This window comes from Cucurbita pepo, chromosome 18 (assembly GCF_057944985.1).
Source record: "Cucurbita pepo subsp. pepo isolate OVF chromosome 18, ASM5794498v1, whole genome shotgun sequence".
Taxonomy (NCBI): Eukaryota; Viridiplantae; Streptophyta; class Magnoliopsida; order Cucurbitales; family Cucurbitaceae; genus Cucurbita; species Cucurbita pepo.
Window position 1 is genome coordinate 9,729,514 of NC_141815.1, and position 11,069 is coordinate 9,740,582.

Consider the following 11,069-nt stretch of genomic DNA (forward strand, 5'->3'; position numbering starts at 1 on the left):
CCAATCAGCTCCCCCACACTCACATGCACTTTTAATATCATCACGGCCATCAGAGAACCTGCGTCATTGTCGTGTCTCTCCTCGTTGCCAAGCTCGATTGTCATGACCCAGTTGTCTGTTTCACAAATTTAAAATGCGTTTATTAAGGAGAAATTTTCCGCTCCCTTCTCAAAACCAACGTCGAATCTCACAATCCACCATCTTTGGAGGTCTAGCATTCTCACGGGCATAACGTCCGATGTCTAAGTTCGACCAGAAGGGAAGGGAAAGACTTTGAGGTGTGTGGTTCGGCCCATAACAAACCAAAGTCTACCGTAATTTACTACTATCATAGTTCATTAATAATTAGGCCCATAACAAAACTGATGAGCAGTTAGGCCTTGTTGGGCCTTAGTGTGAGAGTTGAAATGGAACGACGCCGTTTGAATGAATCTTTATGTAAAATAATTAATAAAACAAAAGTTGTGGGTCTGATTTGGGAAGAGAGACAAATGTAAGGACGAAATGCAATTACTTAAAAGATGGTAAAAACCACTCACCAAATAAGAAATGAGAAGGATATTTATGGAATTGGGAGATGAATGAAATAATCTCTGTTACAAAGGTGGGTCCCATCAATTAATTTAATTAATTTTATAATTTATTCCATTAAGAATTAAGAATATAATTAAAATGCGATTACCATGTGACCCTCTTGAGGATAAAAGCCAAAGGCAATGATCTAAAGAGAACAAAGACTTGGTCCACCCATTACATGAAAAAAAATTAACATTCCGTATTTACCCCTACCCTGTCCTTGACGTGTCGTGCAATCCAAACATCCCTAGCCACTACAAAATTCCTCACTTCCTAAATTGACCCTCGCCTTTTTAAATTTCCAAAAACAAAAATAAAAAAAATCACGACCTAATACCATTACTTAAATTTGTAAATTAAAATTTATAAAAAATTTATAAATAAATAAATAAAGTTATATTGTAACGTGGCACGTGTCCACACATGCAGCACAGCGGCAGAAAGAAATGGTTGAATTTGGAAATAATGTTTTTACTTTACATTTATTGCTTTGTTTATCCAAAGAAAATACAAAATGCATCCCCTTTTTCCCCTATTTTATCTCACAAAAAAACAAAATTCCACAAATTCCCATTTTTCAAAATATCTTATGAATCACGACCTTGAGCTTTTCCCTCATACTCATTGAGATAGTATTCTCATTTATAAATCCATCATTTTTCAATGTGGGACTTACTCCCCATAATAATCCTACTCATTAATGGCTAACCTAAATAATTATTTAATTTTATTTTGAAAAAGAAAAAGAAGACTATAATTTAAAATTAAATTCAATTGTAGAGTCGCTTCGATTGCATCACCTGGTTCACCTTCCCCCTTTTCTCTGTCCTGTTTATAAATCCCCTCGGTGGTCGATTACGTTGCTACTCGATTATGTCGTCGACGATGAACTCACAGGGGATGGCTCTGGCCGTGGCCACAGCCATGGCAGCCGTCTCCGGCACTGTAATTCTTCTCTCCTTCTGCATCCAAAAATCCATCCAATTCTCACCTCCGACACCATCTCTCCGTTCCTGTATTCCCTCCGGTAAGTTCTCCAAAATTCCCATCTAATTTCTTCCTCTTTCATCTCTTGAACTGAGCTGATTCTTCCCGTAATCGACCCTTTTCAGACACGAAGAAGACCAAGAAGAAGAACAAAAGGGTCCACTTCGCAAAAGACGTCGTCGATCCTATCAGCAACGGCGACGATTTCCGAAGACAACACGAACTCGCTTGCAACAATAATTCCAACACCGCTTCTCCGCCGTCGCAAAACCCCCCCACCGCCCCTCGAGGAATGCCGGCGAACAGAGTAGCGCTCTATAACGGGATTTTGAGAGATCGCGTCGTTCATCGTTACGCTTACTCTTGTTGAAATTCGCTTCAATTCCCCAATTTGTAACTCTCCTCTGTATAGAATTTGACGTAATTAAAATCCCTCTTTGCACAAATTTCCTTTAATTTTTTCTTTTCTTTTTTATTTTGATTTCTCGACCGACAATAATTGGAGCTTGCCTTGGTTGTGCAAGCAACTGTAAGCCAACGGTAACGGCTTTTTTGGGGGGTTACTGACGAAGGCAAGGTGCTGTCAGTCAAATTTTATTAATTTATTAATATTTAGTGCAAAGGTTGAAGATGGGCACCTTCCAGGATGCTTCCTACACATTATTCCTTTTCAAAAATTTCAACTTGGACCACGACCGCAAATATTTTTGTAATTAACTTCTGTTATTTCTTCTGCAGAGTCTCAATTATTGGCCCTTAACTTTATAAAATTGCATATTGGTGGGTGTGAAAGTGAAGGCCAAATAAATATTTTTAACTGAAGCAAATTTATTTTAATTGCCAAAGGGCCCTTGGATAATGTCGAATTTGTCGTTTGAAGCCCCTCGACATTCTGTAAATTGCAGTTTTTGGGTTGGGAGTTGTTTGGGGCAGACACCATGTGGGGGTGCTTGCAACTTCATCGTCGGTCGAAAATGGGGGAAGGTGGGACAACCGAACAGAGTATGGCCAAAGATATTAATAAATAAATAAAAATTGGAGAAAGAGGGCGGATTTTGTTTCTTTTTGTTTTTTTTTTTGTTTTTTTTTTTTTAATTAATATTTGTGTATTATTAATTTTTAAAAAAACATTGAAAGTTTCAGATATGGTGACTAGACTTTTTGTTTAAAATTTGTTGTGTGTCACAAAAAATAATAATATATATATATATATATATATATATATATATATATATATATATTATGTGTCTGTGTTTGGAAAGTATGTCGACACTATGCCATTATTGATAAAAACAATGTTTTTAATAACAGTAATTTAGGTGTAGAATAATGAACTTGGAACCGGGAAATATGGTCGATTTTGACCATATTATTGTAGGAACAACAACTTTCCATAATGGCGTTATGTTATCAATTTTAAACACGAGATATCGCGACTTTGTGTTTTTGTTTCTCCAAGACGTTTCATACCAATAAGGATAGTGTTTTTTACTTATGTACTTATATCTTCTACTTAATTAGTCAACGTGAGAGTTCAACCATCATTAACAAAAAGAAATTTATTTTTAACCCTTTAAAAAATTATTCAAAAGTACTTTGATGTATTAAGGATTATTAAAAGTGAGTCTCACATTGGTTAATTTAATGGAATATCATGGGTTTATAAGTGAGGAATATTATCTCTGTTCGAATGAGACATTTTGGAGAATCCCAAAGCAAAACCATAAGAGGAGAGTTTTACCTCGTGTCATTTTTGTTGCTTGTTTTGTTTGGTATGAACAATCCTTTCCAACCTGTCTTTATAAGTGTATCATGTGCTTTTAATTGGTCGGAGTCTTCTATGTGCCAGTCTGATTTTTTATTTTTTTTGGAATGATATTAAAAAAATTGAATTTTCTTCCACGAGTTAATTATTTAAATAAATAATAGGAATTTGAGGGAAATAAATTATTTAGCATCTCATAAAATAATAATAATAATTAAAAAAAAAAAAGTAAATGTATTTATTTATTTTTTAAATAGAGAAATATTGGGAAATGGGAAAGTTGGAGTGGGGCCAATAATTGTAGAAAGTCGGTGGCCATAGCTTCCAATTTCTTGACTTAATTGGTGTACCAAACATATTATAATTGTAAATTGGACTGAAAATTTGAATATCTGACTTTTTCGTCACATATATATTTTAACGTTAAGACGTTTAAAAGTAAAATATTGTATAAAAATATTGACAAATTATAAAAATATATAAAAAATATGTATATAGGCATCTGAAATAGTAAAAAGTGAATATAAAAAATGAGGAGGCTTAAGGGTGTAAGTGGGATATGATAACATACCCACCCATTCACTATGACCTCCAATTACATGCTTCTCAATGACTTCACCCATTAACTTTTTGACCCTCTTGTAATAACCTCTAATAACTATTGTATTATATATAACTTCGCGTATGAGATTGAGGTCTTTAGCGCTTTTTTTTAAGACTTTTTGTTGCATCTCTATCTTTAAGATCGATAGTGGCAATTTTGGTTGAGTGTCCCTGGAAGATCTCCACTCGAGTTCGGGGGACCTTTGCCTTCATTTTTTTTGAAGAGCACGAGATCCCTTCTTCATCAATAGAAAAGAGTATCGTAAAAAATATAATGAACTTTTCCTAAGAAAAATAGTGGTAGGTGAGATGAGGGGACGGTTTGACAGTGGTAGTGATTATTGTTGGATGATGAAAGTCTCATATCGGCTAATTTAGGGAATGATCATGGGTTTATAATCAAGGAATACTCTCTCCAATGGAACGAGGCTTTTTGGGGAAGCCCAAAGCAAAGTAATAAGAGCTTACACTTAAAGTAGACAATATTATACCATTGTGGAGATCCGTGATTACTAACTTGGTATCAGAGTCATGCCCTAAACTTAGTCATGTCAATAGATTGATAAATTCTCAAATGTCGAACAAAGGACTCCAAAAGAAAAGGAGTCGAGCCTCCTCAAAGGCATAGTAAAAAAATTACTAACTTGGTATTAGAGCCATAGCAAAGAAAAAGGAGTCCCCCTCGATTAAGGGGAAACGTACTTTCTTCGAGGGGAGGTGTTGGATGATAAAAATCCCGAGTCCCCCTCAATTAAGGGGAAACGTACTTTGTTCGAGGGAGGGTGTTGGATGATGAAAGTCCTGAGTCCCCCTCGATTAAGGGGAAACGTACTTTGTTCGAGGGGAGGTGTTGGATGATAAAAGTCCTGAGTCCCCCTTGATTAAGGGGAAACGTACTTTGTTCGAGGGGAGGTGTTGGATGATGAAAGTCCTGAGTCCCCCTTGATTAAGGGGAAACGTACTTTGTTCGAGAGGAAGTGTTGGATGATGAAAGTCCCACATCGACTAGTTTAGGAAATGATCATGGATGATGAAAGTCCCACATCGGCTAATTTATGAAATGATCATAGATTTATAATCAAGGTCAGGAATATTGTCTCGAATATTATAATAAAGTATGTATGATGGGTGAGAGTGATGAATTATTGGTAAAGATGTTTTAGTTTGGCATTTTAGGTGAAGGGTAGGTGACATTTCAATGACTGAAGCTTTGAAAAAGGAGCTTTATTATAATTATTATAATTATATATAATTAAAAAAAAAAAGAAAACTTTAAGTTATAAATTAATTAATTTGTCATTCGATTATTGTTGGAATTTCCGTAACATGTCTCTCTGTTAATCACCGAGTTAATAAAATAATCAATTTACCTTAAAAAATGCATTTAATTAATTTACATACGTAATCTATTTCTAATAATTTATTTCACCAATCCAAGGTATTGCGTTCATCTTAGCTTTACGCCGTCGCTCCCGATTCCAAGGTATTTGGCTAATAAATCGTTCATCTTCTAGGTTAAGCTTTGCCTCAGATTGGAGTTACTGAAGCGTCTTTTCATGTTCATTGTCAATTTTTTAGGGTTTTGTATCGATTTCTGTTTTAACAATTTTCAGCATCAGTGACAATCGTGGGATAAGGATCTAATTTCTGTGAATCAATTCGGAAATTTCTAGTTTAACTTCTATTGTACAGCTATTTCCCAGGCTTCTTGCTGTAAAATTTATGCAAATGTTGATTGTTTCGATTAACCTTGTCCGAGTTTTGGATTTTGAATAGTTGAGGAAGAATTTTTTATTGGGTTAATGCAGTTAAATCTTGGTATTTGATAATGAGATTGGAAGTCGGGAGGGGGGAGGTTGAGGGGAGCTCATTGGTTTGGCCATTTTCTACGAGCATTTCAGTGTTTCATTTCTATTTTTCTGCATGTCACTACGTTTCATTTCTTTGTTTTATGTTTGTGTTTTGTTCCTCCAGCCATGAAAGTACGTGCTTCAGTGAAGAAGATGTGCGAGTTTTGTAGGACAGTGAAGCGTCGAGGTCGAGTGTATGTATACTGCTCATCCAATCCCAAACACAAGCAACGCCAAGGCCTATCAACATCTGCTAGTGAAGGACCTTCTCCCCACCTGTGAGTACTTCCCTTCCCTTTGATTTGGGCATTGTCAGTTCTTAGTCTTTGAATGCATATTTCATCCGTTTATCTGTTAAGATGGAAAAGTTTGAAGAATTATGCCTTTTGCCATTGAAGAGAGTTGTTGCATAACTCAAGATAAGGACTGACGATTTATTACATAGGGGCATTGCATGAGTGTGTTAGAGACACATACCTCCATAATGGTATGATATTACCCATTTTGAGTATAAACTCTCATGATATTACTTTTGGTTTTCCCAAAATGTCTCATACCAATGGAGATGTATTCCTTACTTATAAACTCATGATCATCGTCTTAATTGACCAACGTGGGACTCCCTCGAACAAAATACACCGTAAAGCCTCTTCTGAGGCCTACGAAGCCCTCGAATAACTTCTCCTTAATTGAGATTCGACTTCTTCTCTAAAGCCCTTGAACAAAATATACCCTCTGTTCGACACTTGAGTCACTTTTGACTACACATTTGAGGCTCACAACTTTTTTGTTCGACACTTGAGGATTCTATTGAAATGACTAAATTAAGAGTATGACTCTGATACCATGTTAGGAACCACAAACCTCTGCAATGGTATGATATTGTCTACTTTGAGCATAAGGTCTCATGCCAATAGAAATATATTTTTTACTTATAAACCCATGATCATTCTCTTAATCAGCAAATGTGAGACCCCCTCCCTACCATCATCAACCGAATGGAGTTATGCACTTTATGTAAAACAAAAATGGACATAACTCCAACATCAAATTGTAGAACTTTTGCTATTTCTTGAGTACCGAAAAGTATGTTGCCTTTTATTTTCGTATAAAGATGATGTTGAGGCCAGATTCCTTAAATTTATCACTTGCAAGTCTTCTTCCAGTTTCATTCTCTACCATGCAGCTATTGGGGATTGTTGGAAGTCATTTTTTCATTCCTCATTACTTGGGACTTATTAACACATCCATATGTAGGATGATGGTATTCAGGTTTTTACTTGGGACTAATCACATGATTCTTGTAGCTAATTGCATCAAACGTGACCCGCCTTTTCAGGTTCCCAAGTAGTGAGGTGAAGCAAGAGATTCTTCCCAGTCATAGCTCACGAACAGGTCTGGCTTCTCTCCTCCCCCAAAAGCATGAGCCAACAATGTTGTTTGGTTGGAGAATGGGTCTGGCTTCAATCCTGTTGAAGAAACACAATTAGCTGAAGTCCACGACACAAACATCTCGATTTCTGAGAGCCACGAAAATTTCTACAATTTGATTCTGCTCCTTCTAACAAGAAAAAAGCTCAGCTGCTCTGAGTTTTGTTCTGTTTGAGTTGGTTTTGATATTTAGAATGGCAGGACGAGCTGTTACATTGAGCCGGCGATCAGTTTCATTTTCAGCTTCTGAAAAGTGGCGGCAGAACTGAACTGCGCCCTGTACTATGTTGGAGATTAGAACATGACTTGCAATCCTTAATTTTCTTTTAAATAATCCTCAAATCCATCAACATATGATGAATCAATTTGTATGCTAACAAGTTAAGAAAAGTTTGAATTCTATTTTAGTCTCATTTGCCATATCTATTTCAATTCTAACTTACTTTTTTAGTGGATTAGGTTTAAATATAGATCATTGTCAAGTTTAAATGTATACAGATTTCTAAGAATCAAGTAAATATAGATCATTGAATCATTGATGTTTAAAAGGGTAACGTTTAAGTTATCTATGGATGAAGTATTTATTTTTAAGTTGAAGATTTGGTATGATTTATTCTAAGGTTAGAAAATTTGGTCTCGAACTTTGAAAAATTGGCGAGGAAAACAAAACCAGCATGATTTGAATATCATAAATGAAGGTCCAAGTAGTAGATTAAATAAGAAATCACTGTGTTTTGCTGCTGATAATGGTAACCCAGTGGGGAGTGGGGGCCAGAGCCACACATAAAGGGGGAGTATAAACCACCAACAAAAATCCACCACTTGAACTATCCATATTACCCCCAGAGGAATTCATTACTCCACATCGATACCCATCTCTTTTCTTTTCTGATTTCTGAGTTTCTAGGAAACCCACCCATTTTCTTTTATGGTATTTGGTTGATTCTCACTTCCACTCGAGTTTTCCCTTTTTCTCTCATCTAACTTTCAGTTCTCTTGGCCCCAAAGTCCACTCTATCCCTTTCCAGTTTGCTGGGTTTTGGGTTCCCATTGGTTTTCCCTGAATCGATGCCCTTCTCTGCGCTTTCGGCTCATCATCAACATGGTCATGCTGAATAGTTCCTTCGCCGCGTGGATCAGCCGCTTGTTCGCTTGCATGGGGTAAGTTCTTTATCTTCCTCACTTATCATTCAATGCAGTTTTGGAAAGGACTTATATGTAATCCTTGATCCTAATGGAGTTCTGTGATGCCCCTTTTGTGTATCCCTTGTGAATGATTCTGTTTTTTGACTTACTGAGCAGTACACAGTTTTCTTTGGGCATCTTTGATTAATATGAAAGAATTTTGATTACTTATTGGTTTTACAGAGCTTGTTGACTATTCAATTTTGATTGTGTATATTCCAAGTTGTGCGGAAATGGGGCCAATAATATGAACTAGTTCATTTCTTGTTTGTTTTCTGGGCGAAGAAAGTGAAAAGCCAAGTCTTATTCCTTTATGAGGTTGCCCTAACAACTTTATCCCCGATCAAAAAGGTCAAATACTAAAGAATCCATTATCATCCATCATAGATTATTATAACTTTTGTTCATTTACGAGAAGGAAGTAGAGCTTAGAGCTCTACTTTTTGAACATAATTCAAAAACTGCTTGTGAACATAATTCTTTTTGAACATAATTCTTTTGCTTTCATATTGCATTACCCTTGTGCTGTGTGAATCCATGGAGTTGTCAAGAGGGTATTAGCCGCCTAATACTTGTCTGTTGTAGCCTGTAGTCTTAAGATTATAGTTTTTTTGTGCTGATTTAGTAGAAAGAATTGATATCAAGGTGGATCCTTGAAAAAATGAAACTAAATTCATTAATATTCGAAGTTTATGCTTGGAAGTATGAAACCCCCACACTTCTCTTAGTTCTGTAGAAGCTGAATTTTGTTTCTGAATTGTAGTTGAGATGTTTAATTGCTGCACAATCATTCCCAGTTTCCCTTAGGCTCTTCTTTCGTTTTTCGCCCTGTTTAAATGGTGTTATTGCTTACAACTTCATTAGTAGATGCGTAATCATTGTTGTTGTAATAGCCAAAACCCACCGTTGGCAGATATTGTCCTCTTTAGATTTTCCCTTCCGGGCTTCCCCTCAAAGTTTTAAAACGCGTCCACTAGAGAGAGGTTTCCACGCCCTTATAACTGATATGGGAATGTCGTAGTTGTCATCCAACCTATGTTGTACTATAATATTCGGTTACCATGGTTTTTAACGTGCACGTTCTTTTTTCCGAAGTGTTCTGCTTGTGTTCATGGTGACATCCATTCAATTCATCATGAGAACTTGAGCAATTTAGGATTAATCAATGATCATTCTACATTCAATGTAGAACGTGCGTTCTCATAATTTCTATTGTTAATAGTTGTGTGTGTGCATCTAACCATAAATGAAATATTTGACAACTGCCTTGCATTATTGATGAATGGTGCACATGCTATGTTTTTGCTGCAATTTTATAGCATATACTGCTTTATTAGGTTTATAACAGTGCAGGGGTTGTTTTGGATGCTGCACTAAGCCCACACCTATTATTGCTGTGGATGAGCCATCTAAGGGATTAAGAATTCAAGGACGAGTAGTCAAGAAACCGAGCATATCCGATGGTTTTTGGAGCACAAGCACGTGTGATTTGGATAACAGCACCATTCAGTCTCAACGAAGCATCTCGTCTATCAGTACATCAAACCTCACACACAGTCAAAGCAATGTTGGTGGCAGTGTGAGCAACCCTTCTGAATATGTAAACCATGGCAAGTTTCCCTCTTTATCATCTGATCTTTGTTGAAGTCGTGGGTAACATTCGAGATCATTAACTGCATTTAACGAGCTATCGTTTCTTCATTATAACCTGGTCAATATGGAGACGAGCAATCTACTTATCTTCATTGCTTTCAGGTTTGCTTCTCTGGAACCAGACTAGGTTGCAGTGGATTGGAAGTAGTAATACAAACACAACGGATGAAACTCAAGAACGACAGAAGGCAAAAATCAGGTCAGTTTACGAGCTTCGTGTGCCTTTGTAAATAGTAGGTATCATAGAGGTATGAAAGGTGTATTAATCATCATACCGTGCGTCTACGTATGCATTTGTATGCAGTTGGCGTGCAACATATGACAGTTTACTGGGTACAAGACAGCCTTTTCCCCATCGAATTCCTTTGTCGGTAAGTTCGCTGTGAAGTTTTGTCATTTTTTCGTTCTCCAATCACTGTTCGTTCTACGAATAAGAGATTCAAAATCTTGGTTTGGACAGGAAATGGTGAACTTTCTTGTTGAAGTATGGGAACAAGAGGGCCTATATGATTGAAACTGGTTTTTATTTTGGATACATTCCTTGAATCTCTAGGAAGCTTCTCAGTGTACGGATTGCAAAAGGAGCAAAAAGGGTGTTTTTCTTTATCTTCATCTTTATCTTTTATCTTTATCAATCCTCCTGCATTTTTCAGGTGTACAAATGTATTAACACCATCATGCGCTCGAGCGCTTTTGGGTTCTTAAAACCGAGACAGCAGAAGAAGAACTCGATACTCAATATAGAATGATAGATAGATAGATAGATATCTACCATTTTGTATGCATTCTGGTTCGGTTTTCTCCGCTGTTCATTCTATGAATAAGAACACTTTGAAACTCTCCACCATTCACTACCTAGTTTCAAAACTTTCCAAGTTAAGTGAAGTTGGATGGAAATTTTAGGGAAAAAAATGATTTGAATTGGAATTTGGTATTGTTTTTATTGAGCCAACCTGCATTGACCAATCACACATCTTCCGATACCATGGGCTTCTTTTTCATTTATTTACCTCTTCATC

At 36.4% G+C, this 11,069-nt stretch overlaps 3 protein-coding genes across 5 annotated transcripts; all 3 read left to right on the forward strand.

The window, feature by feature from the left end:
• Window positions 1-1,395: 1,395 nt before the first annotated feature.
• LOC111780321 (uncharacterized) lies at window positions 1,396-2,009 on the forward strand. Its single transcript, XM_023660695.2, has 2 exons — window positions 1,396-1,603; window positions 1,689-2,009. Exons 1-2 carry the CDS (start codon window positions 1,450-1,452, stop codon window positions 1,931-1,933), a joined length of 399 nt encoding a protein of 132 aa, XP_023516463.2. The 5' UTR covers window positions 1,396-1,449; the 3' UTR covers window positions 1,934-2,009.
• A 3,268-nt stretch (window positions 2,010-5,277) lies between these two features.
• Window positions 5,278-7,619, forward strand: LOC111780541 (uncharacterized). 3 transcript variants are annotated; one of them, XM_087119414.1, is made up of 4 exons: window positions 5,356-5,414; window positions 5,740-5,804; window positions 5,906-6,059; window positions 7,121-7,619. In XM_087119414.1, exons 3-4 carry the CDS (start codon window positions 5,908-5,910, stop codon window positions 7,269-7,271), a joined length of 303 nt encoding a protein of 100 aa, XP_086975540.1. In that variant the 5' UTR covers window positions 5,356-5,414; window positions 5,740-5,804; window positions 5,906-5,907; the 3' UTR covers window positions 7,272-7,619. The 3 variants fall into 3 exon arrangements, with proteins under 3 accessions (XP_086975539.1, XP_086975540.1, XP_086975538.1); XM_087119413.1 differs by lacking the exon at window positions 5,740-5,804 and having other exon boundaries at window positions 5,278-5,414; XM_087119412.1 differs by having other exon boundaries at window positions 5,363-5,414; window positions 5,740-6,059.
• A 393-nt stretch (window positions 7,620-8,012) lies between these two features.
• Window positions 8,013-10,908, forward strand: LOC111780448 (uncharacterized). Its single transcript, XM_023660867.2, has 5 exons — window positions 8,013-8,373; window positions 9,751-10,007; window positions 10,153-10,249; window positions 10,355-10,421; window positions 10,511-10,908. The coding sequence occupies exons 1-5, from the start codon at window positions 8,315-8,317 to the stop codon at window positions 10,562-10,564; spliced, it is 534 nt and encodes a 177-aa protein (XP_023516635.1). The 5' UTR covers window positions 8,013-8,314; the 3' UTR covers window positions 10,565-10,908.
• The last annotated feature ends 161 nt before the right edge of the window (window positions 10,909-11,069 follow it).

What these genes read in the sequence shown, in the direction of transcription:
- LOC111780321 (XM_023660695.2), top strand. Translation starts at nt 1,450, where the DNA reads ATGTCGTCGACGATGAACTCACAGGGGATGGCTCTGGCCGTGGCCACA. An exon ending in CCGTTCCTGTATTCCCTCCG is followed by an intron (nt 1,604 to 1,688) that starts GTAAGTTCTCCA and finishes GACCCTTTTCAG; the next exon opens with ACACGAAGAAGACCAAGAAG.
- LOC111780541 (XM_087119413.1), top strand. Translation starts at nt 5,908, where the DNA reads ATGAAAGTACGTGCTTCAGTGAAGAAGATGTGCGAGTTTTGTAGGACA. An exon ending in GAAGGACCTTCTCCCCACCT is followed by an intron (nt 6,060 to 7,120) that starts GTGAGTACTTCC and finishes CCGCCTTTTCAG; the next exon opens with GTTCCCAAGTAGTGAGGTGA.
- LOC111780448 (XM_023660867.2), top strand. Translation starts at nt 8,315, where the DNA reads ATGGTCATGCTGAATAGTTCCTTCGCCGCGTGGATCAGCCGCTTGTTC. An exon ending in CGCTTGTTCGCTTGCATGGG is followed by an intron (nt 8,374 to 9,750) that starts GTAAGTTCTTTA and finishes ATAACAGTGCAG; the next exon opens with GGGTTGTTTTGGATGCTGCA. An exon ending in TTCTGAATATGTAAACCATG is followed by an intron (nt 10,008 to 10,152) that starts GCAAGTTTCCCT and finishes CATTGCTTTCAG; the next exon opens with GTTTGCTTCTCTGGAACCAG.